Source organism: Pyrus communis, chromosome 15 (assembly GCF_041283825.1).
Source record: "Pyrus communis isolate YQ-2024b chromosome 15, ASM4128382v1, whole genome shotgun sequence".
NCBI lineage: Eukaryota > Viridiplantae > Streptophyta > Magnoliopsida > Rosales > Rosaceae > Pyrus > Pyrus communis.
In genome coordinates this window covers 32,472,408-32,499,517 of record NC_142579.1, presented here as the reverse complement: position 1 = coordinate 32,499,517, position 27,110 = coordinate 32,472,408, and the positions used below count along the sequence as shown (strand labels likewise).

The following is a 27,110-nucleotide window of genomic DNA, read 5'->3' as shown; positions in this document are numbered from 1 at the left end:
AAGTGAGTACCTAGGAAAGATTTAGCTTTTTGTGGGGTTTTGTGGGGGGGGGGGGTGGTTAATATTGTAGACCTAGTGTTCAATAAACACCACTCTGACATATCCCTCTCCCTCTTAGCAGAGCTAAGGAGTCTTCTATATACTGAAGGAGCCCATATATGCGATAACAGCCTGTCACAATAACATAAGGCATATTCAGAAGAATTAGTATGAAAACAACACTATTTAAAACGCATGATACTTGCGATGTATTACCTGAATAGCCTCAAAAGTAGTCGACAAAGAACTGATAGGATTGTCAATGGCATGAACAATTGCAAGCAAAAGAGAATGGAAAGGGGCAGCTAAAAGTGGTGTACTCAATTGTTGGATAGATATGCACCACACCCCTAAATTGCAAACAGACTGCAGTTATGAAATCAGCAGATTACTATTCGGACACGCGAAAAAACAAAAACTAAAAACACAAAATGATCATCGCTTGTAGTAATAAATTCCCGTCAATATAAAGAAATAACCTTCATTTTTGTGGTTGTAATGAGCTTTGCCAGTGAATCTAAAACAAATTTGACATCATCCGCTGCGAAACAAAGAAATTGGTGACAGAAATTTGGTTATCAGTTTAAGCTCAGCCGCATAAAAAGTTCAAAATTTTTAATTTCAAACGAATCAGAATTTTGAGTGGCTACATGTACCTGCGATTTCGGCAACGATAGACGGATGATATATCATGAAGCCCAAGCATTCCAATGCCTGAGTTGCACTGCAAATTTTTTAAATAAAAAAGAAAAATCCAAGGCGTATTCAGTTAAACCACACCATTAAAATAAATGAAAAACCCAGAAAAATGTCTTGAATTGTGAGTTTAATATTTTTGGTTCTCATATTCATTCTCTGCTGCAATGGTTTTATATACATCTTACACACACGCATGCAATAAACTACAGTTGTAAAGGTGGCGTGCTTGCTGCCCATGCTGCAACACATCAGAGCACATGAGCTGACACCATGTGCTAGTCTGCTGCAATATTCCTTCTGTCCAGATGCTTGCTGTCTGTCAATACTTTTCCTTTAACACTCCCCCTCAAGTTGGAGTGTGAATGTCAATCACACCCAACTTGCCCAGATGTGCATGGAAGATGGGTGCACGTAATGGCTTAGTAAATAAGTCTGCGACTTGCTCCCCCGTCTTGACATAAGAAGTTTTGATTTCTCCTTTTTGAACTCGCTCACGGACTGTGTGGCAATCGATCTCGATATGCTTTGTACGTTCGTGATACACCGGATTTGCAGCTATGTGCAAAGCGGCTTGATTGTCACAAAACAATCTTGCTGGCTGAGGATGGTTAACATGTAAATCTTCCAATAAATACCTCAACCAACTTAATTCACAAGTGGCAGTAGCCATGGACCGATACTTCGCTTCCGCGGATGAACGAGCTACTGTAACTTGTTTCTTGCTTTTCCAAGACACCAGTGATTTTCCAAGAAAAATACAATAACCAGTCACTGACCGACGTGAAATGGGGCAACGAGCCCAATCTGCGTCGCAATAACCAGTTAAAGATAATTCACTTTGGGAAGAAAACATCAAACCTTGCCCAGGAGCTCCTTTAAGATATCGAAGGAGTCGATATGCTGCATCAAGGTGGTGTCGTTGCGGATCTTGCATAAACTGACTCAACGTGTTGACAGTGTATGCTATTTCCGGTCTTGTGATGGTCAAATAAATCAACTTGCCAATTAAGCGCCTATACCTCGCAGGTTCATGAAGTGAAGTGCTTCCTGTGGGTGTTAGCACTAAATCAGCCTCCATTGGAACTTTCATGGGTTTAGCACCAAGTAACCCAGCCTCCTCCAGTATGTCCAGTGTATATTTCCGTTGACAAATTGTGACTCCGGCTTTCGAACGTGCAACCTCGACTCCAAGGAAATATTTTAGAGGTCCAAGGTCTTTAATTCGAAATCGACTTCTAAGGAAAGTCTTTAGGTTCTTGATTTCTGTCTCGTCGTTGCCTGTAATCACCATATCATCAACATACAACAATACAATAGTGAGTGAAGTACCCTTGACTTGGGTGAACAGAGAGTAATCTGCCTTAGATTGGCAGAAACCGATGTCACTGATAGCCGAAAAAAATTCTCGAAACCAACTTCTGGACGCCTGTTTAAGACCATATAAAGATTTGTGGAGTCGACACACAATGTTCTCCCCCTGTCGACGACACCCCGGAGGAGGCAACATGTATACTTCCTCCTGAAGTTCGCCGTGAAGGAAGGCGTTTTGGACGTCCATTTGATGTAATGGCCAATGCCGGACAGCAGCGATGGTCAGTAAGCAACGCACTGTGATGAGTTTGGCAACCGGGGAAAAAGTTTCCTTGTAGTCGATACCTTCACGTTGGCTGAAGCCTTGGGCAACGAGACGCGCTTTGTAGCGATCAAGAGTGCCGTCGGAGTGGTACTTGAGTTTGAAAGCCCATTTGCATCCGATAGGACGGTGGCCGGACGGAAGAGGAACGAGACTCCATGTTTTGTTGTCATCTAGAGCTGTGAGTTCGGCCTGCATGGCTGCAACCCAGTGGGGATTTTGACAAGCCTGTTCATAGGTGGCAGGCTCCACCAAGTGGGAAATGTGAGAAACAAACCGTTGATACCCAGGAGATAAGCAAAAATAGGAAACATACCGATGTAGCGGATAGCGCGTGCTGGACATGGACCGCGAGAGGGACTCGGTTGGTGTGAGCAAGGTGGAATGATGAGCCACATAATCTTTGAAATGAGCCGGTGGTTTGGCGGGGCGAGTAGAGTGACGGGGTGGAGGTGGTTGGAGAGACACTGGAAGGGAGAGGCGAGGAGAGACGGGGTCAGATGGTGGGTGATTGTCGGTGGTGGTAGGTAACGCGGGAGGGTTGAAGTATGATGGGGAAGATTCGTGGGTGGCAGAGATAATGGGTGAGGGAGAAGTGGAGGGAGTCTCGAGGTTGGTAGGGGGGAGATTTGACAAAGGTGGAGGGGAAGTTGAGATAGGCGTATGGTCCGTGGGATGGGAGGTGGTGGTAATATGGGTATTTGTGTCGTGGATCATATCGTGAGGTGGATGGATAAGGGGAGTAATAGGCAGGTCATTTTGGTCAAGGGTTGGTGAGGTGGTGTAAGGGAATATATGTTCATGAAAGATGACATCACCGGAGGTGAATATTTTATGGGTGAGAAGATCATATACCTGATAACCCTTTTGACCAAGTGGGTAACCAAGGAAAACACAACGACGAGCACGGGCGTCAAACTTAGTGATGGGTGTGAGGTTGGTGGCATAACTAAGGCACCCAAAAACTCGTAAGTGGGAATAAGTAGGTGGTGTATGATGCAAAAGTTCATATGGAGACTTATGAGAGAGCAAGGGTGTAGGTAGACGATTGATGAGATAACAAGCGGTTTGGATACTTTCCCCCCAAAATTTTAAAGGTAAGTAAGCTTGAAATCTAAGAGCACGACCAACATTTAAAATATGCCTATGTTTACGTTCAACTACCCCATTTTGTTGTGGTGTGTAAGAACAAGAATGTTGGAAGGAGGTTCCACATGAGTCTAGGTAAGAACGCATGGAAAGAAATTCACTCCCATTATCCGCACGAAGAGCTTTAATGTTATGATGAAATTGGGTTTTGACCTAAGAGAAAAAGGATTTTAGTAATGGTTGTGTGTCGGATTTGAAATGCATAATATGTACCCAAGTAAAACGAGTAAAATCATCCACAATAGTGAGAAAATATCGTGCCCCATAGTGTGTTTGATGTTTGTGAGGACCCCAAATATCACAATGAATTAAATCAAAAGGTGCGGAAGATTTTATTTCACTAGTAGGAAAAGGTAAACGGGTTTGCTTTGCTAAAGGGCAAACTTCACAAATGTGTTTGGAATCAAACATTATTTCAGCATTAGTTTTGGCTAAGGAATGTAAAGGTGCGGATGATGGGTGCCCAAGGCGCCGATGCCATAGACTTGTGGTGTGGGAAATGTGGTTGGCAAGGTGAGGATTTTGTGTCGGGGTGAGGTAGTAGAGCCCATCAAAATGCTTGCCCAGGCCAATCATCCTCTTCGTATCCATGTCCTGCACAACACAAAAATCAGGATAGAACGTCACTATACATCGCAAAGCTCTTGTCAATTTACTAACAGACAATAAATTGACGCGGAACTTTGGTACATAAAGAACTTTATCAAGAGATAACTCATGTGACAATTTCATTGAACCAATTCTTTTTATTTCCGCTTGCCCCCCATTTGGTAAGCCAACATAGTCATGTTGAGCATCCATGATGTTGTGTGTTGGTGGCGAATGAGAAATATGATCAGTGGCTCCGCTATCAACAATCCAACATAGATTCGAATGTGGATCTATTTGTGCTATATTGCATTTAGGCAAGAAAATACCTGTTGCATTGGCAAGTGGCTGTCCATTACCGTTACGAAGCATGGCAATGATTTGATTATACTGCTCGGTAGTGAATGTAGGACCATCAGAAGCATTGGTCTTGGTGGTTGTGGTAGGGGTGATAACCTCGGCATTGTTGGCTGCTCCTCTCTTATTCTTGGGCTTCACATTTTTTCCATGCCATTTGTGTCCTTCTGGGAACCCAATGATGTAATAGCAACGATCCACCAAGTGTCCATCTCCATCACAGTAAGTGCATTTGAGTGACTTACGTTAAAATGTGTTGGAGGTCTTGCTATTGGATGAGGATGATGCATAAGTTCGCTGGACTTGCATCGCATGCGAGGATGTCCCCATATCGCGACGACTAGCCACATCCATCTGCCGTTCATGTTGAAGAATAAGGCCATGGACTCTGCGTGTATTAGGTAGTGGACTCATCATCAGAATCGAGCCTCGTACAGTTGCATAGGATTCGTTCAATCCCATCAGAAACTGCATAACTCTTTCTTTCTCTTCCCGTTCAGCAAGTCCTCTCAAACCTGTGCAAGTGCAATCTAATGGATCATGATATGACGCTAACTCATCCCATAAGGCCTTCATCTTTGTGTAATATGCAGAAACAGAGAGCTGCCCTTGATGATTTTCAACAATTTCTTGTCGAATCTGGTAGATCCTCGAGTCACTACTCTGTGAGAATCTGTCTCTGAGGTCGCTCCAAACTGCAGCAGCAGTTTCGGTGTACATGATGTTGCCGGCTATGTCTGAGTGGACTGAATTCACAATCCATAATGTAACCATGTCATTGCATCTTTTCCAGGCCGCATAATTTGCGTCCAGTGATGAGGGAGCCTTGATGGTTCCATCAATGAACCCAATCTTGTTCTTTGCGCTGAGACCCATGCGCATGGCACGGCTCCATTGCCCGTAGTTGTTTCCATCAAGAGTTTTGGAAACCAGGACAAGTCCAGTGTGATTTGAGTGATGAATGATGTATGGGTCTGAGAACTCCATGAGATTCTCATCTGATTTATTGTTTTTGGGTTTGACTGGTTCTGTCATGTTGTGGTCAATGGTATTTGTGGGAGAGCTGTAGAGATTACGGAAAGGCTATGGTGGTTATTGTGTTTGTGGTGGCGGAAGCATGAAAGAGTCACCGGGATCGGTGCTCTGATACCATCTTGAATTGTGAGTTTAATATTTTTGGTTCTCATATTCATTCTCTGCTGCAATGGTTTTATATACATCTTACACACACGCATGCAATAAACTACAGTTGTAAAGGTGGCGTGCTTGCTGCCCATGCTGCAACACATCAGAGAGAATATTAACAATTTCTCCAGCTTTTTTCCTTTCTTCTTCAGTCAACTTCCCGTAGAGGAGACTCAAATATGGCATAGAACCTGCATCAAATATTGCAGACACGCAGATTACATACGTACATTCCCGTCAACACTTTAAGAAATTAAGTCACTGTAAACAACAACTTACTGTTGTAGAAACCGAAATGGTAGCTCCAACTTTGGGCATTTTCAAACAACTAAGAAAAGGTGTAATGATAAGTGAGTCCATTCAAGCTCAAACCAAAACGAGAAAGATGAAAAGGAAACAAAACAGAACAAAACAAAACATCAAGAAAATGAATATGTATTAACAAGTGATCGAGAAAATATATACCTCTCGATCCATCAATAATGAAACACACTGGTGATAGTAATTCTTAGTCACCACCCTATCAACTTTAGCAACTATGTCATCCATAGGAGCAAATCTAAACTTGTTAAGGGCATCCTCACGACTCATCATCTGGATGGATCCCAGGATGGGGATGTGAGGTTCGATCTCCGGCCCACCAAACTCTGCCTGGAGGCCCTCGATCACCTTCTTGATTCTATGGGAAACATCAGCCGGTGGAATGGCCCAAACCGAATACGAGTACAACCTCCGGCAACTTTCCCTCTTCCCCTCTACCACCACTATCGCATCTTCATCTTTATCTGAGCAAGTATTCTCTATGCTCTTAAGCTTGTGGCTGCGTCCCATGACCGAAACTATGCTATTCACATAAACAATAATACTATCTTTATCTTCTGTTTCAATGGGAATATGCTTAAGCTTTTTGGTACAAAGATTAAAGAAAACTACGTGTCCATCACTGTCAACCATAAGCCACTCATCGCCCCACAACGCCACAGGTCCAGACCTACGTATCTGATCATCTGTGCCCTCAATGGTCAAGTGTTTTGTCCAAGCACCCTTAAAGCCATCATCCATCACCCACATTTCATAAGGTTCAGGATATCGACGATGGTCCACACTAAGGGCAAAAAAAGCAACTGATTCATTCCAAACAGTAAGCTTCAAATAGAGGTGATTCGACCGGACAAACTGTTGGAGCTCAGATGGTAAGGGTATACCGTGAAATACCTCACGACTTGTATCGAAGGAAATGATCGATCTCCCATTCGCATGGAATCGATGCTCAACTGCGTCAAATGGAAATAATTCCTTATCTTGCTCAATTCCCAGCCAATAACACATTCGCTTGAAGGACATCTGGAAATCCTTAGGCCAAAACAAAGTAGTTTCGGTTTCTAAAGAATCTGTGTTGATCTCTTCCCAAAAATCACAACCCATGGTGTATACTACTGCTCTGTGCCGACTAAGAAATCTCCGGCGGTTTTCATCTCCCTCTTGAAAATAAGTGGTAAAGGTCACAACTTTGTACTCGTTAGACATGGGATCATAGCCAAATCCAGTATGAAAACCAGTTTCGAGATGGTCTTGCCCATCGTAATCATCCGGCTGGTGCAAGGGCCACATTGGAAGGCATGGCTCATCAGGAATACGATTGAATTCCCCAATTCCGGGATTGCATAAAACTAGGCCACTCTCACTAGATAGTAAAACAATGCCATTGCAGTGGCCGTGGATACGAAATTGTTGTTCCGGCACTCCGATATTTTGAATCAAAGATTGAGGAATAATGATGTCCTGGACACCAACAAGAGAGCAGCTATTGCTATGCTCGTCATCAGTATTATCATCGTCTCTGCAAAACTCAAGAATTGATAATACTTCTTCAGTCTCCCCCTTCTTAGTGGTGCTGTTACACTTGGGGTTCTCCTCCTCCTCCTCCTCATGCTGCCGCTGCACTACTAATCGCGCCAAAAAGACGTGGAGAGTGGTGAGATTGTTGTTCGCGGAGTTGGAGAGGTGATTTGACACGAAACCCGGATTGTTGATGAGAGCAGACCACCATTTAGAGACACATTTGAATCGCATCAGAGTTTTGGGAGGCAGAGTTAGTAGGATTTTCACCAACATATCTTGTCCCATTTTCATTTTGCCGCTGCAACACTCCTCGCGCTCTCCCTCTAACGATAAACAACAAATTATGAAGACTTTTTAATTAAGATTTCTAAGAAGAAAAAATCACAAACAGTAAACTGATTCAGATTTTAGATCAAATCTTTGATTAATTCTCGGAAGCAAGGTCCAATTACATACGTCCTGATCTGCGTGTGTGCCTATCATCACCACAGAAACTGATTAGGATTAGTAAGTAAAGATTTTCATTAATTGTTGCAGAAATTACCGGAGACGAAAGAGACCCCCGCCGGAGAAGGAGTCGATGGAGGCCGCACTGCTGGTTTTGTGTTCTGCTCTACAACCGTGATGATAGACCGAGTGTTAGAGATGCGTTTCTTGAACCCTCTAACTCAAAAGTTGGGCCCACCTAATATCATCCATTGCTTTTTTTGTGGGCCTCATGGAACATGTTAGTTCTTCTGTCACATCGTGTCAACATGGCATAATGTGGATTATGCCTTGATTTTAGCCTGCATTATACTGTAAAGATACATTATTTGGAAGAAAAAAAAAAGTATAGTATTTGCATTTCTTAGAGTAGATATGAATTATGTCAATTTTAATGTATTGAGATATGCATTCATTGTATCTATATTTTGAGTAAATATTAGTTTACTACCCTCAAGTTTCATGATTCTCAACATTTGGTACATGAAGCTTTTTTTGTCCGAGAGTCATATCTAAAGTGTTAATTTTGGGATAGTCTCATACATCCGTTAGTCAAACTGTTAACTCTGCCTTTAACTGATGATGTGGCGCCTATGTGGACAACAATTGGACGACACGTGTCATTAAGGGATCCACGTGAAAATTCAAAATTCAAAGAAAAAAAAAAAAAACAACAACAACAAAAGCAAAACCCAGATTCTCTTCCCCAAATCCCAATGTGCCCACCTTCCTACCCCCATCACCCGCAACCACTTCCCTCCCCATTGCGCCTCCATCCCACCTTCTCTCATCCCCCATCATCCCTCCCAAAAATCCCGTCGTCGCCCTCCTTCTCCCGTCCCACAATCCCTTTGAAGCCGTTGATGGCGAGGTCTAAATCCTTGAGGTTTTTTAGACGACCCAACGAGTCAGGAATCTCGCAACTAAGTTTCACTCGGTGAGCCAGAGCACCTCAAGATTCGTCAAATTGCCGAGCTTCGCCAGGATCCGACCGGGGTGAAACGGGTTGTAGGAAAGGTTGAGCATTTTTAGGGTGGAAATGTTGTCGAGAAACGGAATGATGGTGCTTTTGATGAGATTGTAGATGAGATAGAGGACCTCGAGTTTTTGGAAGCGACCGAAGAAATCGGGAATTGGTCCGGAGAAAGTGTTTCTGATGAGTCGAGGTATTTGAGGTTAGGAAGGGTGGCGGGGAGGGTGTTGGTGAGAAGGTTCTGGGAGAGGTCAAGATGCTCGAGATTTTGACAAGGGAAAAGTAAGGGAGGGAGGGTGGGGACGGGGGATTTGGGGAAGATGATTTGGGTTTTGCTTTTGCTTTATTATTATTATTTTAAAAAAAATTATAACTTTTCTTTAAATAATTATTTTTTTTGAATTTTTAATTTCCACGTGGATCATTTAATGACACATGACGTCTACTTATTGTCCAGCATAGGCGCCACATCATCAGTTAACAACAGAGTTAACAGTTTAACTAATAGATGTGTGAGACTGTCCCAAAATTAACACTTTAGGTATGACTCTAGGACGAAAAAAAACTCCATGTACCAAATGTTGAAAACCACGAAACTTGAGGGTAGTAAACTGATATTTACCCCTATATTTTTGTTCTACACTAGCAATTGGGCCTTTGGTAGCAATTGAACCTCTATTTTAGATTGAAGTAATTTGGTGAAAGGTATGCATGCATCTTATCTATCTAATGAAGGAGATATGAGCAAGTCAAGTTGGCAGGTCGATGACCCGATCGCCCTAAAAATGGGTCAGCAAGTCCCTTCCAGTTATGGAAAGCCTCTGGAGTCTTTCAGAAGCTGCACCTCCATTTATAGAACTGTGGTCAAATTACTAAAGTGCCCACCAACTTGAAAGGTCTACCAATTTACTTTCCATATTAGAGACACATTTGAATCGCATCAGAGTTTTGGGAGGCAGACATAGTAGAATTTTCATCAACATATCTTGTTCCATTTTGCTGCAACACCACTCACGCTCTCCATCTAACGATTTTTTTTCTTTTTTTGGACAAGAGGTAGCATTTCATTAAGGGTAGAGCCCAGAAGCCAAATAGCAATACAAGGAAGAAAGACAAAACAAGGCAGAATAAAAGTAAAGAAATACAAAACAAAGAAAGCCAAAAGAGGTTTCGCCCAAAGCTGAGCCTGTGATGAAGCCAGAGCACAACACAAAAGCGAGGCTGAGGTCCAATCTGCTATCCTTCCCAAACGCAGTTTCCAAAGTTTTATGGGGGCAAGAGAGACCATCTTTGGATAAAATGTGAACCAGAGAGGATGGGGGCCTTATGACCCAAACATCAGAGTGCATCCCTCTTTTACATTGCGAAGCAACCCAATCGATTGCACAATTCGCTTGACGAGGAAGCACCGCCAATTGATCAAATGAAAACGATTGGAGAGATTCCGAACCCTTGATGTTGCTGATGAGCTCCAGAGAGTCAGAGTTGAAGACCATATCCTGAAAATTGTTGTGGATCGCTAGTGGTGGATTATACATAAAACTGATTAAGCTTTTTAATTAAGATTTCTAAGAAGAAAAAAAAATCATATACAGGATGTTGGAAAAAAGTATGGAAAAACTGTTATATATTTTATTAAAACTATTAAATAACACACAATAGAATCTCTATAAATGCAAGAAAAACAAGGAATAGAAGAACCTTTAGAGATCGAGGCTAGAATTTGATTCTTTAGCCTTAAGACAAGATTTCCCCTCAGCGGTGCCTCAAGGTTTGCATTGGCAAATGTCTCCCAGTATACAACGATCTTTCTCTTTGCGGAAGTAGCACTCCAATCCACAAAGAACAGCGAACCAAAATTGTTTAAAACTCTCTTTCTTGAACACTAAACTACTCTAATTTCTATATGATTTCTGGATGCAAAACTATATCTAAAATGCTTAACTTGGTGGTCTATTTATAGGCATTGATATGCCCCATTTTCAAAGGATGCATCTCCTTGCAAAGGACAAAGGTTGCGTCTGCTTCCAAGTCAAGGGATGCAAACCTTTGTTGAATATTACATCTGTTTCCAAATGACAAAAAGCTGCAACCTTTGTTCAAACATGCATAACCCTTGCCGGTCAAATGTTTCCATGACCATTTTTCATAATAAAATAAAATTAAAAAGGAACAATTGCAGACTGCAATATATAGGCAGTCCAAGACTAACCCACTTTTCCATTTTAATTTTCATTCATTTGAATATTTAATATTTAAATATTAATAATACTAATATTTAAATTATTAAATTTCTAACACAGGAAACTGAGAACTTTGATTAATTTTCGGAAGCAAGGTTCAATTATACATGGTGATGTGTGTGTGTGTGTGTGTGTGTGTGTGTGTGTATCATCATCATCATAGAAACTGATTTAGATTAGTATGTAAAGATTTAATTAATTGTTGCAGAAATTACCAGAGATGAAAGAAACCCCCGCAGGAAGAGGAGTCGATGGAGGCCGTGCCGGCTGGCGTTCTGTTCTGCTTTATGACTGTGAAAGGTGCAATGCAACTGGGAGGGATTTGTTTCAAGTTCAACTCTTTAATTTATGGGAGTTTCTAATGCAAGGTCCCACTCAAAGTCTGCATCTTAGAAAACGTCTTAATTTTATAAAATGATGGACCAAGAGTGAGAGTTGCATTGTTCGGGCCTACAACCTCCAACCGTGATGGAACATCGTCTTAGGTTGGATGGATATGACCAAGTGTGAGATGTGTTATTCGATCCCACAACCTTACAGTTGGGCCGGCTCGATATTCTTCATTATTTGTTTGTGGGTCTCATGTTATTTGATTTTAGCTCAAGTTCATTTTATTTTGTCACATCATGTGCACATGACGAACGTGGATTAGACATGACTTCATTTTAGCCTGAGTCATATTGTGAAGATACGTTACTCGAAAAAGGTGGAATATTTACATTCTTTATGGAATATAACTGAATCATGTCCATTTTAGCGTATCGAGATGTGCATACATTGCATCTCTGTTTCTTTTTCTACATTTGGTGGAAGGTATATATGCATCTTATCAACCAGCTTTGTTTTTTAGTAAGAATTTAAGATTGTCGTATTACACGGTTACACCCATCCTATATCAGTAATATTAACGATATTATTTAAAGGATACTATTGTAAGACTAGCCTAGGCCCTAAGATATGGGAGAGGATCCTCTCCGGAGCTGGTTCCACCGGAGCCTCTGGATCCTCCTCCTTCATCTTATTTCTCTACACTTTTTCGCCCCTCAGAGTGGGAGTCGGCCGAGGTCGGAGTTGGTTGAAGTCAGCGTCATGGCCTCCCTGGAGCTAGTTATCGGTAACGTCGTAGTAATCGTCGCCAACTGTGTGGTTTTGAAGTTTTCCGATAATTAGCTTCAAAGAGGCTATGATGCCGACTTCGAGGGTCGAAAACCTGCAAAGAAAGAAGAGGAAGGAGGAGGATCCGGTTGAACCGGCTCCGAAGAGAATCCTCTTCCCTAAGATATAAATATTTAAATGACTTGCTTTAATCACATATGTTGTTTCCCCTCAATAGAAAGTTAGATAAAAGACCCAAAACCATTGACTAACATTTTCTTTATTCACATGTGTTGTTTCCCCTCAATAGAAAGTTAGATAAAAGATCCAAAACCATAAGCATTTGTTTAATATTTTATTTCTTCAATTTTAAACTCGTTGAGTACAATGCTACCCCGAATTTACTTTCCATTGATGAGTAAGCTAATTTTTAGGTTAGAGTATTTTTTTTCCTCATCTGTTTTTACCATTTGCAAGCAACGCATGGAAACCATGCAATATATATATATATTTTTCATATTTCATTTGTCATTATTGTATATATTATTTTGGTTTTGTATTGTTTGGTTTGAATTTTGAGTTTATTGTTTTTGTTGTTGTACCATATATGGAGGAATCGTATGTATTGAAATTTGGCATGGTGAGAACTTTAACTACTGTTGGAAATATTTGCGATACGTATGCTACTTCTCCTACAACAAACCACAAAATTAATAATAGTATATCATAATTTTATCAACACAATTTATTAAATAAAATAAACCAAATAAGATAACATATTTATCTTTTGTAGGTAGAGAACAACTCTTCGTCAATCCTCGATTTGAATAAGATTTTAGGTTGAGGTGTGCAATCATTGTCCTTAGAAATAGATTTTGCCGCTCTAAGACAATGTCTTAGTGTAATGGGTTATGGTGCCCTACCCCCAGGATATAACAACCTATGATCCTTCATTAGGCATATGAGAGGTGAAATTATAATAGCATTTGAGAGAATACAAGAAATCAAAAGAGGAGAGGAAGGTGAGATTCAACTAGGCGAGGTTTGTAGGAAAGAAAAATTTTCAAGTTCAATAGCAAAGGAGTAGTCTAGGTAAAGATCAACCATAATACTCACGGCTTGACGAGTTGTTTTGATATAGAACATGAGAAAAGTAAACATGATTAAGCATGGTCTAGAAACGTTAGACTATATAATTGCCCAATTTTTCTTCAAAAAATATAATTGCCCAATTAATGGGTTAATCAAGATGGCATATTCAAAGAGAAAATGTACTTAATTTATAGCCCCAATATTATAACCGCTTTAATGCTTCAGTTTTTGGTTTGCAAAAAAAAAAAAAAAAAAAAAAAAAAAAAATGAAATTGAGATTAGAAAAAATCATTAAGAATGATATTCACATGATCAATGAGGAGTTGTATTTTGAAATACCCAATAAAAAAATGCCAACAATTCCCCACATATTTCAAAATACAAATTGAATCACAAAAGGAATTTGAGTAAAACAAGTTTAAAGAGGACAACGAAATATGAAAGGAAAATAAGAATCCAACGCATGAACACTAGTGTTTTTTGGACTATGAACCAACCTCATGATGAGTTAGCAGTAACTCATAGAAATTTGGTAAAAATTGAATTTTCAATGAACCAATATTTCTTTGCCTAAATCATAGAACTAACCATCTACATTGAATCCTCGGATCCAGCATGTTCTAGCGGGTTGGCGCAAATAGGCCATGCGCCCACCTGGAAATTCATGAGTGGCGGCCCCACTCCCACACTCAAATAGGTGAATTCATGAAGTGTGCACTGTAGTCAAGCACACCACCCATATATAGGCTTTGGTATTCATTAAGAACATAAGTTCAACCTTAGACGTTGCAGTAGTTGCATTATCTATACCATAGAGATAGACTCTCAACAATAATAACATTAGATATAAATTGATAATGCACGCCCAATCAACAAGTGACTTATTCTTACCCATATGAACCTAGTTCATGGCATCTCCTTTCACATAGGTTGGGTTACCATCACTCTTGATCAATGTTATAGGCATACGTCTCATCCCTTTGATGTCATAAACATCACTAGCATTTAGCTTAGTGGATTTGTTAGATGATTAGCTAAATCCAATTCTGACGTCAAAACAATTATATCAAGTACATATGCATAAGTCATTTAGCTTAATGCCCTCATAGCTATGATATCACACACAATAAACCAACTGGTCTCTTCCCAAATAGTGAGATATCTCAAACCAAACAAAGTGGTCTCTTCCACAAATAATCGGATATCTCAATAATAGATATAGAAAGAAATCGTCTCTTGTCGTTCACATTGTCTTCTTTAAAAGATTACCAGCCGGTTGTTTCATAGCTAGTGAACCTGCTCATATATATTATCTGCAAACTCTTGTGCAATTGATCAAATAAATCAAGCTCTATTCATAATTTGCATATCAAGGATACGCACACTCATTCCATAATTCACATGAGTGTTAGACTCTGTGTATTGTTGGCACCAGATCATGACTGCAAACTAAAATACTTTAGGTATCTGCTCGGTTCTTAGTATAATACTTCTAGTATATATATGTGCATATATATATATATATATATCAATATACCTCCACCAAACAAAAAAAATTTCAATATCAAAAGGGTAATATATACACACTCATTTTCGTATAAAATAAGTGACTAAGAAATTATTTTCAAAATTGCATATATATTCACATAAGATGATCACGTTATAGATGAACTTACAGAAACATAGCAATACCTCCACATTTTCAAGTGTAAATGTCATCTAAACTCCTTGATGTTGGAATTTAAGATTATTTTATTGTTTGAATTTGGACTTAGCCCGTTAGTATTAGGGTTTCATTTTCTTGCTTATTAGGGTTAGGTTAGTTCTCTGTATATGTGATGCTTTATAGCTCGTAGAAGCAAGTCATTCATAATGTAGCCTTTAGGGTTTTGTAGCTGTTCAGCATTCTCGTTTGTTTAATAATATTCTTATTTTGTTAGTCTTGTTCATGGCTTTTTTATATATTTAACTTAGTATCAGAGCAGGTACAATCCTTCGGGATTTAATCTGCTCTTGTTTGATATCATTTTGTTGTCCTGTCTAGTTTAGGTTCGTGAATTTTTTTTTTTTTTTTTTTTTTTTTTGTTTTTTTTTTTGGTTTTCTGGTTTGGTTTTGGGATCTTGTTTTTGCCTTGATTGGTTTAGACTGTTTATTTGTGGGTAGTTTAAAAAAAAAAAAAAAAATGAAAGCAAAACTAGAGTCCCGGCGCCGCATGCTGCGTGGAGACCCATCCATCCATCTCACCGCCTTTGTGGAATCTGCATCAGAACCATAAGTCGCACCACCAGCCACGCCACACCACCCTGCTATCCGAACTCGGACCTGTACGATCCTATTATTGTTCGCATCTGACGCTGCAAATCAGCCCTGAACCTGTAAACCCGTCAGCCCACCACCGCACTGCTCGTTCTCATTCTCACCCAGACCCACGAACCCCATCTGCACGCTGCCGCTGCAACCAGAAACCCAGCACATCTGCCGTTCGAATCCACCCCGCCGCCAAGCCACCCAGTCACGCCTCCACCCCTGAAATATCGCAGCTGCCCATTGCTTCCTCGTCTGAAAAGATGCAACCACACCTCGGAGTCTGGATTCAGAATGTTCGTCTGCACATGTTTTGCGCCCATTTTGCTACCGGAACCGAAGAAAGAAGAAGGAAAAGAAAGGAAAAAAATAGAAAAAGAAAGCAGGAAAAAGGCAAAAAGAAAAAAGGTATGGAGCCCACAATCTGTTGGGCTATTATGATTTGTTTGAAGGCCTTTAGTTGGGCCTTGTTGATTGAAGCCTAGATTGTTCATTTGCTTGCTTGATTGCCCGTCCCCTTGTCTTGTCTTGTCCGCCTAATCAATAGAGGAGCCATGAATTATTTGGTGGGTGAGCTAAACTAAAATTATTACTAGGAGATCAAATGATTAAATTTTTTTTGTTACTTATGTAAAGTGACACAATGACAAACCTGAAAGCAATAATTTAAAGTAAGAAATTAAACTATGAATAAAACCAGTTTCAACTAGATTTAACAAAAAAAAAACATTTGAAGTTGCAACTTATAGTAGAAAGAGACATACATCATCAATCTTGTCATAACAACTTAACAAATAGAAGAAAAAGTACCTATTCAAGTTGTGCCCTTCGATCCTTAATGGAATTAAAATCTTTTGTTATTTCTTCTGAATCAATCTTTTCGGCAAGCTCTTTTTCCATGTACACAACCATTGAATATGCCATAAATTCACTCTCCATCTTGTTGCGACGTCTTGTTTTAGTAAGCCAGAAAAATCTTGCTACGTCTTGTTTTAATAAGCCAGAAAAACCAACAAGTTTTCTCACTTGTATTGTATGCTTGGTTTCTGTGAACTGCAGTGTAGAGACGAGAGGTCGAGATGGGACAAAGGCTTTTTTGAAGGTCAGAAAGCGAAAGAGGGTCACTGTGTTGTACCCCAAAAGTTGAAATAAAATAATAAACTAGTCTACTCCTAGGAAACCTAAATTAATAAAATATTAAATTTACTTTTTAAAACCGGATGAGATGATTACTCTACTCCTAAACTAATCACTATAGTACTCCCTAGAAACTAATCAAATAAAAAGACTTAATGGGACGTGTCTGCCAGTGTGTGTGTACGATTTGAAATATAATAATAATAAAATTTGATATTGATTAAAGTAAATAATTTATTTAATATTTTTTAACTATTACTTTTTCTAAAATTAGTCATATTGTTCAGAACTTTTACTTATTAGGTGGGCTATAACAATTAAAATTAATAAAATAATCTAAATTATTAGTATTTTTAACCTTAAACAACTAAAACTCTCTTTATGCTAGAGCCCACTCTAGCCCTGTTACTAACTTCGCCGTTGCACCTAACTAAGCTTGTCTTGTCTTGTCCGCCTAACGGAACTCGTCTTGTCGTGTCCGCCTAATGGAGCTTGTCTTGTCTTGTCCACCTAACGGAGTTTGCATCCGCATCTGTTTGTTGGCAAACTCACCGCCATGAGTTTGACCTGGGGGGGGGGGTGGTTGGAATTTAGGATTATTTTATTGTTAGAATTTGGGCTTAGCTCGTTAGTATTAGGGTTTCGTTTTCTTGCGTATTAGGGTTAGGTTAGTTCTCTATATATGTGATGCTTTGTAGTTCGTAGAACAAGCAAGTCATTCACAATGTAGCCTTTAGGATTTTGTAGCCGTTTCGGCATTCTCGTTTGTTTAATAATATTCTTATTTTGTTAGTCTTGTTCATGGCGCACTTTGATATTCAACTCTTGTAAATGTCATTAGCACACAGTTCGTGTCCTTTATCTCACTTATCAAAAGGGTCATTAAAAATTCTAACACCTTTTCCTTAATTTATAGTAGCTTTGATTTAAGCATCACAAACATACAAATTTAAAATTAATTTCAAGCATCAAAAGATACATGAAAATAATCTTTTGATTATATAAATACAGTACAGAGACATTCATATATCAATTAGTTGCACGCTTTAAACGAATTGAAAATCTCATTAATAGACAAAATTCGTCTCTCATGTATTTGGATGTAATTGGACGGGTTTTAAGCCACTTAGCCTCTACTCTTCAACATGCATGTCAAATTAGACTCTCTCCGATACATCACATTAAAATGTCATGGCAAATAAAGAGTTGCAATTAATATGCATTGCCATATGTAAAAAGTATAATGTAAAACTCACCAGACGTCAATTTCTAAGTAATAGTACTTCAAATATGTTTAGTATTCAAAATATGCCTCGGCAATGATCTTGTGTAACTTTTCTCTCAAGACATATGCGTCCTTCTCAATGAATTCATCGTTCATGGTGGACCGTCATTTTAATTTTCTATGTTCACTTCCATTGTATCATTCCACCACCAGAGAAGAAACACGTAATCACAATCAACCAGACATTATATTATCTTTTGAAGTAATATTTTGACGTAATATTTCTAACAATTTGTAACTTCACACATACCCCCACATAGGTATTGGAATCTCTTTAAAACATAATATCATGATATAACAATAATTTCTCAAATTAATTTGCATATTAAATGCTCAAGATTAATTCTTATTTAACACAAAATTCATAAGCGCGTTAACTCTCTATTATAAATATCAACATTAATCGGCATAAAACTCCGTAGACAAAAAAAATAATAATAGTAACTCAATCAATGAGAAACAAAAGGAAACCCACATTAAAGCTATTTAACCAGAATATTAATATGTGGAATCATTACTTTAATGCTCTATAAAACTCAATCATAAAATTCCATGATTTTGTTTTTCTCCATGCACTAAGTCTAAGTCGAAACCAAAGAAGAAAGTTGGGATTCCATCATAAAATCAAGGGTTATTTTGGTTCCAATTCCTAATCAACCTAATTGTTAGATTGAAACCTTGCTTGTTTAAATATTTTGATCGAGGTCTTTAGCCTCATTTAAGAGATTTAACTCATGCATTTATGCATTTAATGTCCTCCAAATTATGAAATTTAAATAATATTTTTAAACTATAATAAATACTTAAAAATCAATTTTAGAGTAATATTGTGACATCCCGTCCCGAAATTATCTAAAACGTGCATGTGAAATGACATTTTTACCCCTAGTTTGTTTTCGTCATGTTGTTTGGCTGTTTTAGGTTGTGTTGGCATGTGTTGGGCCACACACACACCCTCTCACTCTCACTGTCTCTCTGTCTTTCTCCCTGTCTCTCTCCCGTGCTCCCTTCCCTTTCCCTTTCCAAACACATACGTACGGACACACACACAACTCACTCAAATCATCACAGATCGAAGGAACCAATTACATTTTTGAACTCGTGAGGCTCGTGCAAGTGCAACCATACCATTTTCAGGTGAGAACCCTAACGTTTTCACATCGATTCGTGGAGCTCCGTTTGGGGTACTATTCATGCAAACGTGTTTTAGTTAGTTTTTTGGGATTTTGAAGCTCACAGCTAGCTTGGTGGAGTCCCCAGGAGCCTCGGAGTGCTTCGTTGGAAGAATTTGGACGTCGGAATCGCCTGGTTCGAAGTTGGTCGGTTTTGGACAGTTTGCACAGGTAAGATCGCGTGATTTTTATGTTGGAAATGTGCCCTAAAACCAATCATATGATGATACTTTACGGACATTTCACAAAGTTAAACTAATGTAGTTTAAATGTAAAGGGCAAAGATTATTGTTTGAGCCGTCTCATATAAATGTTATATGCTTAAACGATAAGTCCAAGGAATATGTGATTGGAAGAATGCGATCTAAAGAAGTTAGATTCATGAGACCATTCTTTCGTTGACACATCCTAAACGTTCCTGATCATAGGATTGTCAATTGGGCATTGACAGTCCGTTAAGATCAGTACGTGCTATGTCTTCTCTCAGGGAGAGTGACTAGTCTCGAGTCATTGGTGTGTGTGACATCAAGACAAGTACGTAGGTGCTCAATAGAGAATGAGTTCACTGAACACGATCAACGAAGAGTTCTCATATTCATGTCACATGAGAACTCATGGTTGGGATAATGCAAATTAGTTTTTTGACCTGAGGCATCACAATTGTCTTGTGGTTAGGTCCTTAATCTTTGATTATGTCAAAGTCACTCCATTAGGAGGGTATCCACGGCATCGTTGGGGTTAAGCCACTTAGCCATGGAGGCAAGTGAATGCGCAACAAGGGATCTCTAACCTTCAAACTGTTTGAGGGAGAATACTCTATGATATGATTAAGAATCTTTGGCCAAAGTATGAATGAGATTTAGGAATGTGTTCCAAATCACATTCAAGGTAATCATATAAGCACAAGACTCACATTGTATAGTAGACATGAAAGTAAGTTTCAATTCACAATCGATTTGAAAGAGTTTGAATCGCCCACTGCCTCGCTAAAAGGAACCTAATGGATCGTACACCGTGTAAGGTAGAGATTGAAGATTCAACGGAGATGAGTAAGAATAATTAAATGGTTTAATTATTTATGGCAAGGATTAATTAATATGATTATTAATCAAACGAATAAGTTCGTTAAAAGACCTCGGGATAGTTTTGGACCTTAAGGCCCAATGGGCTTCGAACGTCAAGTCCATTGACTTAAGTTGTGTGACAACTTAATGAATAATGATTCACAAAGGCCCAAATAGCCCAATAAATCCCATATGGCCGGCCATGTTAGAGAATGAGTGGTTTTGGACTTATTTACAAGTTTGCCACTCAAATGAATTAAGGAATAAGTATGACTTTATAGCCAAAATTCATATAGGGGTTTCTTTTGGAGAAAAAGATGAGAAGACAAACCTCTCTTTGCTCTCAAAGAGGCCGGCCACCCTAGAGGAAAATAGCTAGCAATCTTACTTCATCTAGGTCACTCATTTCTTCTACAATATGCCTTGGTGTGGAGACTTAGAGGTTCTCAATTTTGGGAACTTGGAGAAACCTTTTCATCCATCCAAATCCATGGATCTAAGATGCAAGGAATGAAGGCCCTCTCTTTGGGTGATTAGCCTTTGCTTATGCAAAGAGGAATCTACAAAGGTATTGATTTCTCAACTCACTTTGTTTTGAGTTGAGTCTTGGTTCACCTATCTACTAGGCTTTAAAGTTCATGGGTTAAGTTTTGTTTTTGAGTGCATATAAACATGATTCCGCCTTTTAATTGTTAATTGCATGTTGTTGATGTTGCTCAAATGAACTTGTTTTTTCACAAATCTTCCTTCAAGTGGTATCAAGAGCCTAAGTCTAGTAGTTGGTGAATCCTTTTAGGTTTTGTAGTTCATAGTTTGTGATTTGAATGTTGTAATTGTTACAAGCTTTATTCTTGCTTCTTTGAATGTAAATTTTGTTAGAAAATTTGCCATCTCAAATGTTGTAGATGTAGTTCATATGAGCATGAATTTTGGAGCTAAATTTTGGTGCCATGTTTTTGGGGAAATTCGGCCAAATCCAAAGGGTGGATTTTTGGGTTCTTGTTTGACTTGTTAAAAGTGTTTTAAAGTGACTTATGGAACCCCTATATACCCTAGTATGGTTGTATGTTATTTCCCTTAAGTTTGAGTGGTTTTGGGATGTTTTTGGGTGAAGAATGTTCATGGAGCTCTTATGGGTTTTTCATGAATGTTCTTCATTGTTCTTGATATGTTCTTGCCAAGAACAAAAGGTTTGGTATTTTGATTCAAAGTTTTGATTTATTTCATAAAGTTTTTGTTTTGAAATATTTCTTATGTTTAAATATATTAGATATTTATTTTGAAAAATTAAAGAAATTTTAGTGGGTACGTGTGTAATGATTTATTCCATTTCACACACCCCACTTACAAAAACTTTGAAATTTTTTTTATTACTTTGCTTCAAAACCGGCCACCCTACTCAATTAGGGTCCTTGTGGGGCTTTTATGCAATTACATAAAGTTTTGATACTTTTGTGTATTTGTACTTTGACCCAAAAGTTTACGTTTTTACGTAAAGGTCCAAAATCACTAAAAGGACAAATTGTTTTGCTCCTTTAATGAAGTTTTAGCTTTTGTGGAAATTTTTGGGTTCTAGTTGTAATTACATGAAGTAGTGGACTTTTGTGTTTTTACAAAGTGACCCCAAAAGTTTAAGTTTTTGCAAAATAGCCCAAAAGTTGAGGTTAATTGCACTATGGCCCAAACAAGTTGAGGTCATAGCATTTTGGCCCAAATTAGGTAGAGAACAAAATTGTTTTGTCTCTTTAAATGAGAATTGGATTTTCATTTCATTTAGCTCCATTTAAATCAATTCTATGGATACAAAAACCAAATGAAAATGTTGCATTCAAGTTTAATTAGTTAAAGCGTTAATTAATTAAAGAAAGGGTGATTATGAACCTAAGCCTACTATAATTGAGCTATGTGAAAGGCTGTTTCAAATTTGTTTGAACCATGGGAATGTGTAGATTAAATTTTGGTTGTAATTTGATATGATCAATTGTTGTAAAAGAGCATAAGCTCTTCTTTATTTTAAAGTAATTTGATTTGATCAATTCTTGTAAAAGAGCATAAGCTCTTATTTACTTTGAAGTACTTCTTTCTTGTTTTATTCGATATGCATGAAATTGGAGTAGTTGGGTCCAACGCCCAATAAGACAACACGCCTTAATGTGATTAAACGCGTAACTAAAATCAATCACCATCCCTAGACCGAGATTCAACACTAGGCTCGTGTTGAATCGAATCAAAGGTTCATAGTCATCCTAAGGCCCTAAGGCAACTATATAGTCCATCAATGAATGCAAATCTTATGTTAGTAGTACCATATAGTCTTGCTTTAAAAACCGTTTTAAAGGCATAGTGGGAGTATTATATACTACTAAATCAATCATATGGACCAATAGTTGTAATAGGACCAAAATGTTTTAATTGGATTAAAATGTATATTTATGTGATGAGACCTAAAACCCTCAACCAAACTATTATTAAGTTGATAAGCGAGAGATGCTTTGAACATTTCTTCGTAGGCCTTCCACCGTGGTGGGCTCCAATCGTTTGTGACTTGTACACCGGCTTCACCCTATAATGGGGAAGTTCAAAGTATGTGCTTACATCCAGGAGGAGTCCATAAACATATGATGAGGTGAGTGTAGACAACGAGTATGACCAACATGATATAATTCTGAGGTTATGCTTGAACCTCTACATAAACTAAGCATGGTGGGAATAACTTAACTAAGTGCAATGGTGCCAACATGATATAATTCTGAGGCATTCATTCTCTAGAGGCCAAACTAGATGGGTAATTACAAGAGTTGTAAATGACTAGAGTGTTATTCTCTCATCATTATTTTTGCTAACCAACATGATATAATTCTGAGGTGGGCTTGGTAATGGTGAGTCTCCCATACCCCGCTAAGAGTTCAACAAAACTCTCGAATTCCGATGAGGGATATGGAATTTGCCAAAAATAGTGGGTGGTGCTATTTGATTTAAAGACCCGAATCAAATGGCTTAAAATCAATCAATTTATATTCGTTATGTATTTGTTTACCAATATATTTGCAAACGCTATCAAAAACTTGACAAAGAAAAGCCGAATGCTTTAATTTCCGGACTTAGTTCTACAATCCCATAGATTGTCTTTAATGGCTTGTAGATGTAACTAAGTAGTCTCATCCTCACAATCTTCCTATTGATAATGTATCATTGGAAGAATATGTTAGATAAGTCTAACATGAGAAGGACAACACTTTTAATGTCATAATTCTTCAAATACAAATTGTTGTATGAAGAAATAAGAGTTGCTTTGAACAACCCTTAATCAACACAAACTTTAGTGCTTGCTTCTTTGTTACATAAACAAGGAACTTTTGAAGTAAGCACAAGGGCATGGACGCTTTATGTGCCATGATTCTTCACTTACAAATTGTTGTATGAAGAAATGAGAGTTGCCTTGAACAACTCTTGAAAGTTTGTAATTATGTTTAGAACATAATGGTTGGTTGACAAAAATAGTCCATCAACATGGACTTATGATGATTTTGAATCATTGAGTGTTGAAGTGTTAAACCACTTAACGAGACAAAAATTAGGCAAGGACTTCACCTTTGTGTCCCTATCCTAATGGTTCACTAAGTTTATTGTAAACTATATAGTGAACAATAACCACACACTCTCCAAATTGTTTGATGTGTATAACACAATTGAAATAAGTTTCAAGAGAGATAGTGGGAGTTTAGGGACCATGACTATTGTAGTCAAAGGAGAAGTCAAATGAAGAAGGCAAAATAACTCCAAGGGAACAAACTTTCTTTATGAAATGATGGACATTGGAAGGGGTATTTGCAAGAAATGTCTTGCAAGTGTCAAGAACACACCTTTCGAAGGTGTTGTAATATGTTCTTGAAATAGTTCAAAACAGTTGGTTCTTCTACTTGAATGCTTGATTCCGTATTAGTAACTATGTTTTACAATTGTTGTAAAAGTGTGCTAATAAAAAGTAGAAGATTAATGAGAGAAGAGAAAGTACTTCACATTCGGAAAGTGAATAAAATATAGATCTCTGCGAAAGCGGATTGTACTTACTTCCTCATATGAACTACCAAAGAAATTGGAAAATACTAAAGATTGTCTTTACATTCCAATTTTAAGGAACTTAAATCCGTCACTATAGTAGAGATGGATAAATGTTTTGTTTGACAAAACATTGTTCTTTATTAATCAATAATTAGATTATTGTAATTTAATTGGTTGTCTCTATAGTAGAGATGATGTGGTAGTTTAACTGTTTAGAATACGATGATGCTTAAAACCCAAAAGGTTGCAAGGTAGTGACTAATCCCAACTGAGTTGTGATACCTCTAAAACATAAGTTACGAGTTGGTCATAGATGGATGCTTTGGATCGTTAGATCCGGATCCAATACCTTCTTGTTAAAATTGTATAGAGGCGAAATGTTCGAATCTTTATTCTTTTGGAAAGAAGAAAGAATCACAAAGTTGTTGAGGTTAATTCACTTAGATGTTAGTGGCACTTGTCCACAACATAATACTGCTCATGTTGTATGACATTCACCGAAGATCACTCTCGGTTGGACTATAGTTTATTTTGAATAAACACAAGTCCGAATACTTTGCAAAAGGTTTCAAAGAATTCAATAAATGTAAGTAGATGAGTAAGACGTCTAAAGTATTTACCTCCTTAGATTTGATCCAAGGAAAAAGTAACACTTTAGATTAATTTCCTTGAAAAATATCAAGGAAAGTAGCATCGTAAGATAATGAATTTCTCCATTAGGAGAAGAATGAACATGAATAAGATTTAGTTCGTTGGACATTATCAATTACCCATATATATATGATATATACTTCTAAAGACAACCTAGTTCCTATACCACAAGCTCCAAGGTAGTCCAGAAGGATTTATAAACCGTCTCAGTTGAATGGTTTGAACTTTATGACTATGTCATAGAGTTGCACCTCTTAATTCGAAAGAAATAAGAATGAAAATCCTTATGACTACATTGAGTGTATATACGATATATACTCAAGGAAATGGTAAAGTACCATTTGACCCGAAATAATGAAACCTTCACAGCTAATTGGTAGCTTAAGGTGACTACACTCAAAGAGAATGGTTGACTTTGAAGAAACCATTTTTGACGTAGTTTTGGTTTCAATTAATTCGAAGATTGCTAGCTACAACTAAATGGTGATTTAATGTTTGGACATAATATGGGTTTCCGAAACCATTATTAAGATAGTCTTGATAATATATGTCTAAAACTATAAATCACAAGACAGGTTAGTTGTAGAGATCCATCCATCATGGATCTTAGCAAGCTAGTGGGAGCTATAAGCGTCTTATGAGAAAAGATCAATTGTTTGATTTCTCATAAAGATGTAAATGAATCTTTTGTTTACTAGGTTTACAAAAGATTAGTGGGAGTTAATCGTATTCCTAAATTTAAAATATATATGTGATATATTAATTTTTGGAAATGAAAAGAGTACTTCTTCATTAAAGTTATTCTATAACGATAGAATGTATATGGGAGATATAGTCTATATAATGGAATGGAAATCTATAATGATATATTTCAAGATATAATTGGATTATATCAATCCCTAAAATAGACAAGAGATGCTAGGAAGTTTCTCATTTGATGATAAACTTAAATTAGAATGACAATTCTAGTAAGACTAGGAACTTGTTCTTCTCAAAGGGAATGTACCTTTTGACTCCCAAAGAAATAATGCGTAAATAGAATCCTTTATGCATAAGCAGAAAGGTGATTTATGTATTTCATATTGTATGAAAAACATTGATATAAGACGTACCTAGAAAGGTACAAGACAATATCAGTGCAAGCCCAGGATCAGAACCATGGCAACTGTCAAGTGAGTCCTTAAGTATTTGAGAAATACTAAAGGATATATTACTCAATAATTGAGAAAGAATTAGAGTAACGTAATGGAAGCGTAAATGTATTAGATTATGAATCTAATCCATCATTGGATATTTCTTCATTATGAATGAAGAGATAAACAGATATCTCTTTATTATGACTAAAAGGATATTTGGATGGAAACATTAAAGTAATGACTTTAGTGTGTTCTATTATGATTGCAAAATATATTGCCATATAGAAGTTTACAACAATGTTGTTTGGATAAGAGAGTTCATTTATGAACTCTCTATTCGGTTCCAACCAGAAAGTGTATGACACTAATGGGGCGATAGCTCAAGCCAGGGAATCAAGGTCTCATCAAGGTCCGAACTCAAATGAGAAACTGAACCACATGATTAGGAATCATGAATAATGGTGACGTCGTTATTCTCAAGGTTGCTTCTATGGATAACATATAGATATCCATCTTGTTTAGGCCTACTACTCAGCCATTTATGAAATGAATTACAGAAGAGGTATCATCACTGATAACCAAGCTGATTGGCTCTAGTGCAAGTGGGAGATTGTTGGAAATGTGCCCTAAAACCAATCATATGATGTTACTTTACGGACATTTCACAAAGTTAAACTAATGTAGTTTAAATGTAAGGGGCAAGGATTATTGTTTGAGCCGTCTCATATAAATGTGATATGCTTAAACGATAAGTCCAAGGAATATGTGATTGGAAGAATGCGATCTAAAGAAGTTAGATTCATGAGACCATTCTTTCGTTGACACATCCTAAACGTTCCTGATCATAGGATTGTCAATTGGGCATTGACAGTCCGTTAAGATCAGTACGTGCTATGTCTTCTCTCAGGGAGAGTGAC

General features: G+C 37.9%; 1 protein-coding gene and 2 pseudogenes across 2 annotated transcripts in view; all 3 read right to left on the bottom strand.

The window, feature by feature from the left end:
* Positions 1-27,110, bottom strand: part of LOC137718169 (uncharacterized) — a 59,520-nt pseudogene that overhangs the window by 2,313 nt on the left and 30,097 nt on the right. The gene's annotated exons all lie outside the window — the stretch shown is intronic.
* On the bottom strand, positions 3,829-5,541 carry LOC148690878 (uncharacterized; annotated as a pseudogene).
* On the bottom strand, positions 5,652-8,181 carry LOC137718215 (F-box/kelch-repeat protein At3g06240). The gene is made up of 4 exons (XM_068457721.2): positions 8,037-8,181; positions 6,116-7,815; positions 5,930-5,978; positions 5,652-5,841 (listed from the first exon to the last, which is right to left on the bottom strand). The coding sequence occupies exons 2-4, from the start codon at positions 7,781-7,783 to the stop codon at positions 5,687-5,689; spliced, it is 1,872 nt and encodes a 623-aa protein (XP_068313822.1). The 5' UTR covers positions 7,784-7,815; positions 8,037-8,181; the 3' UTR covers positions 5,652-5,686.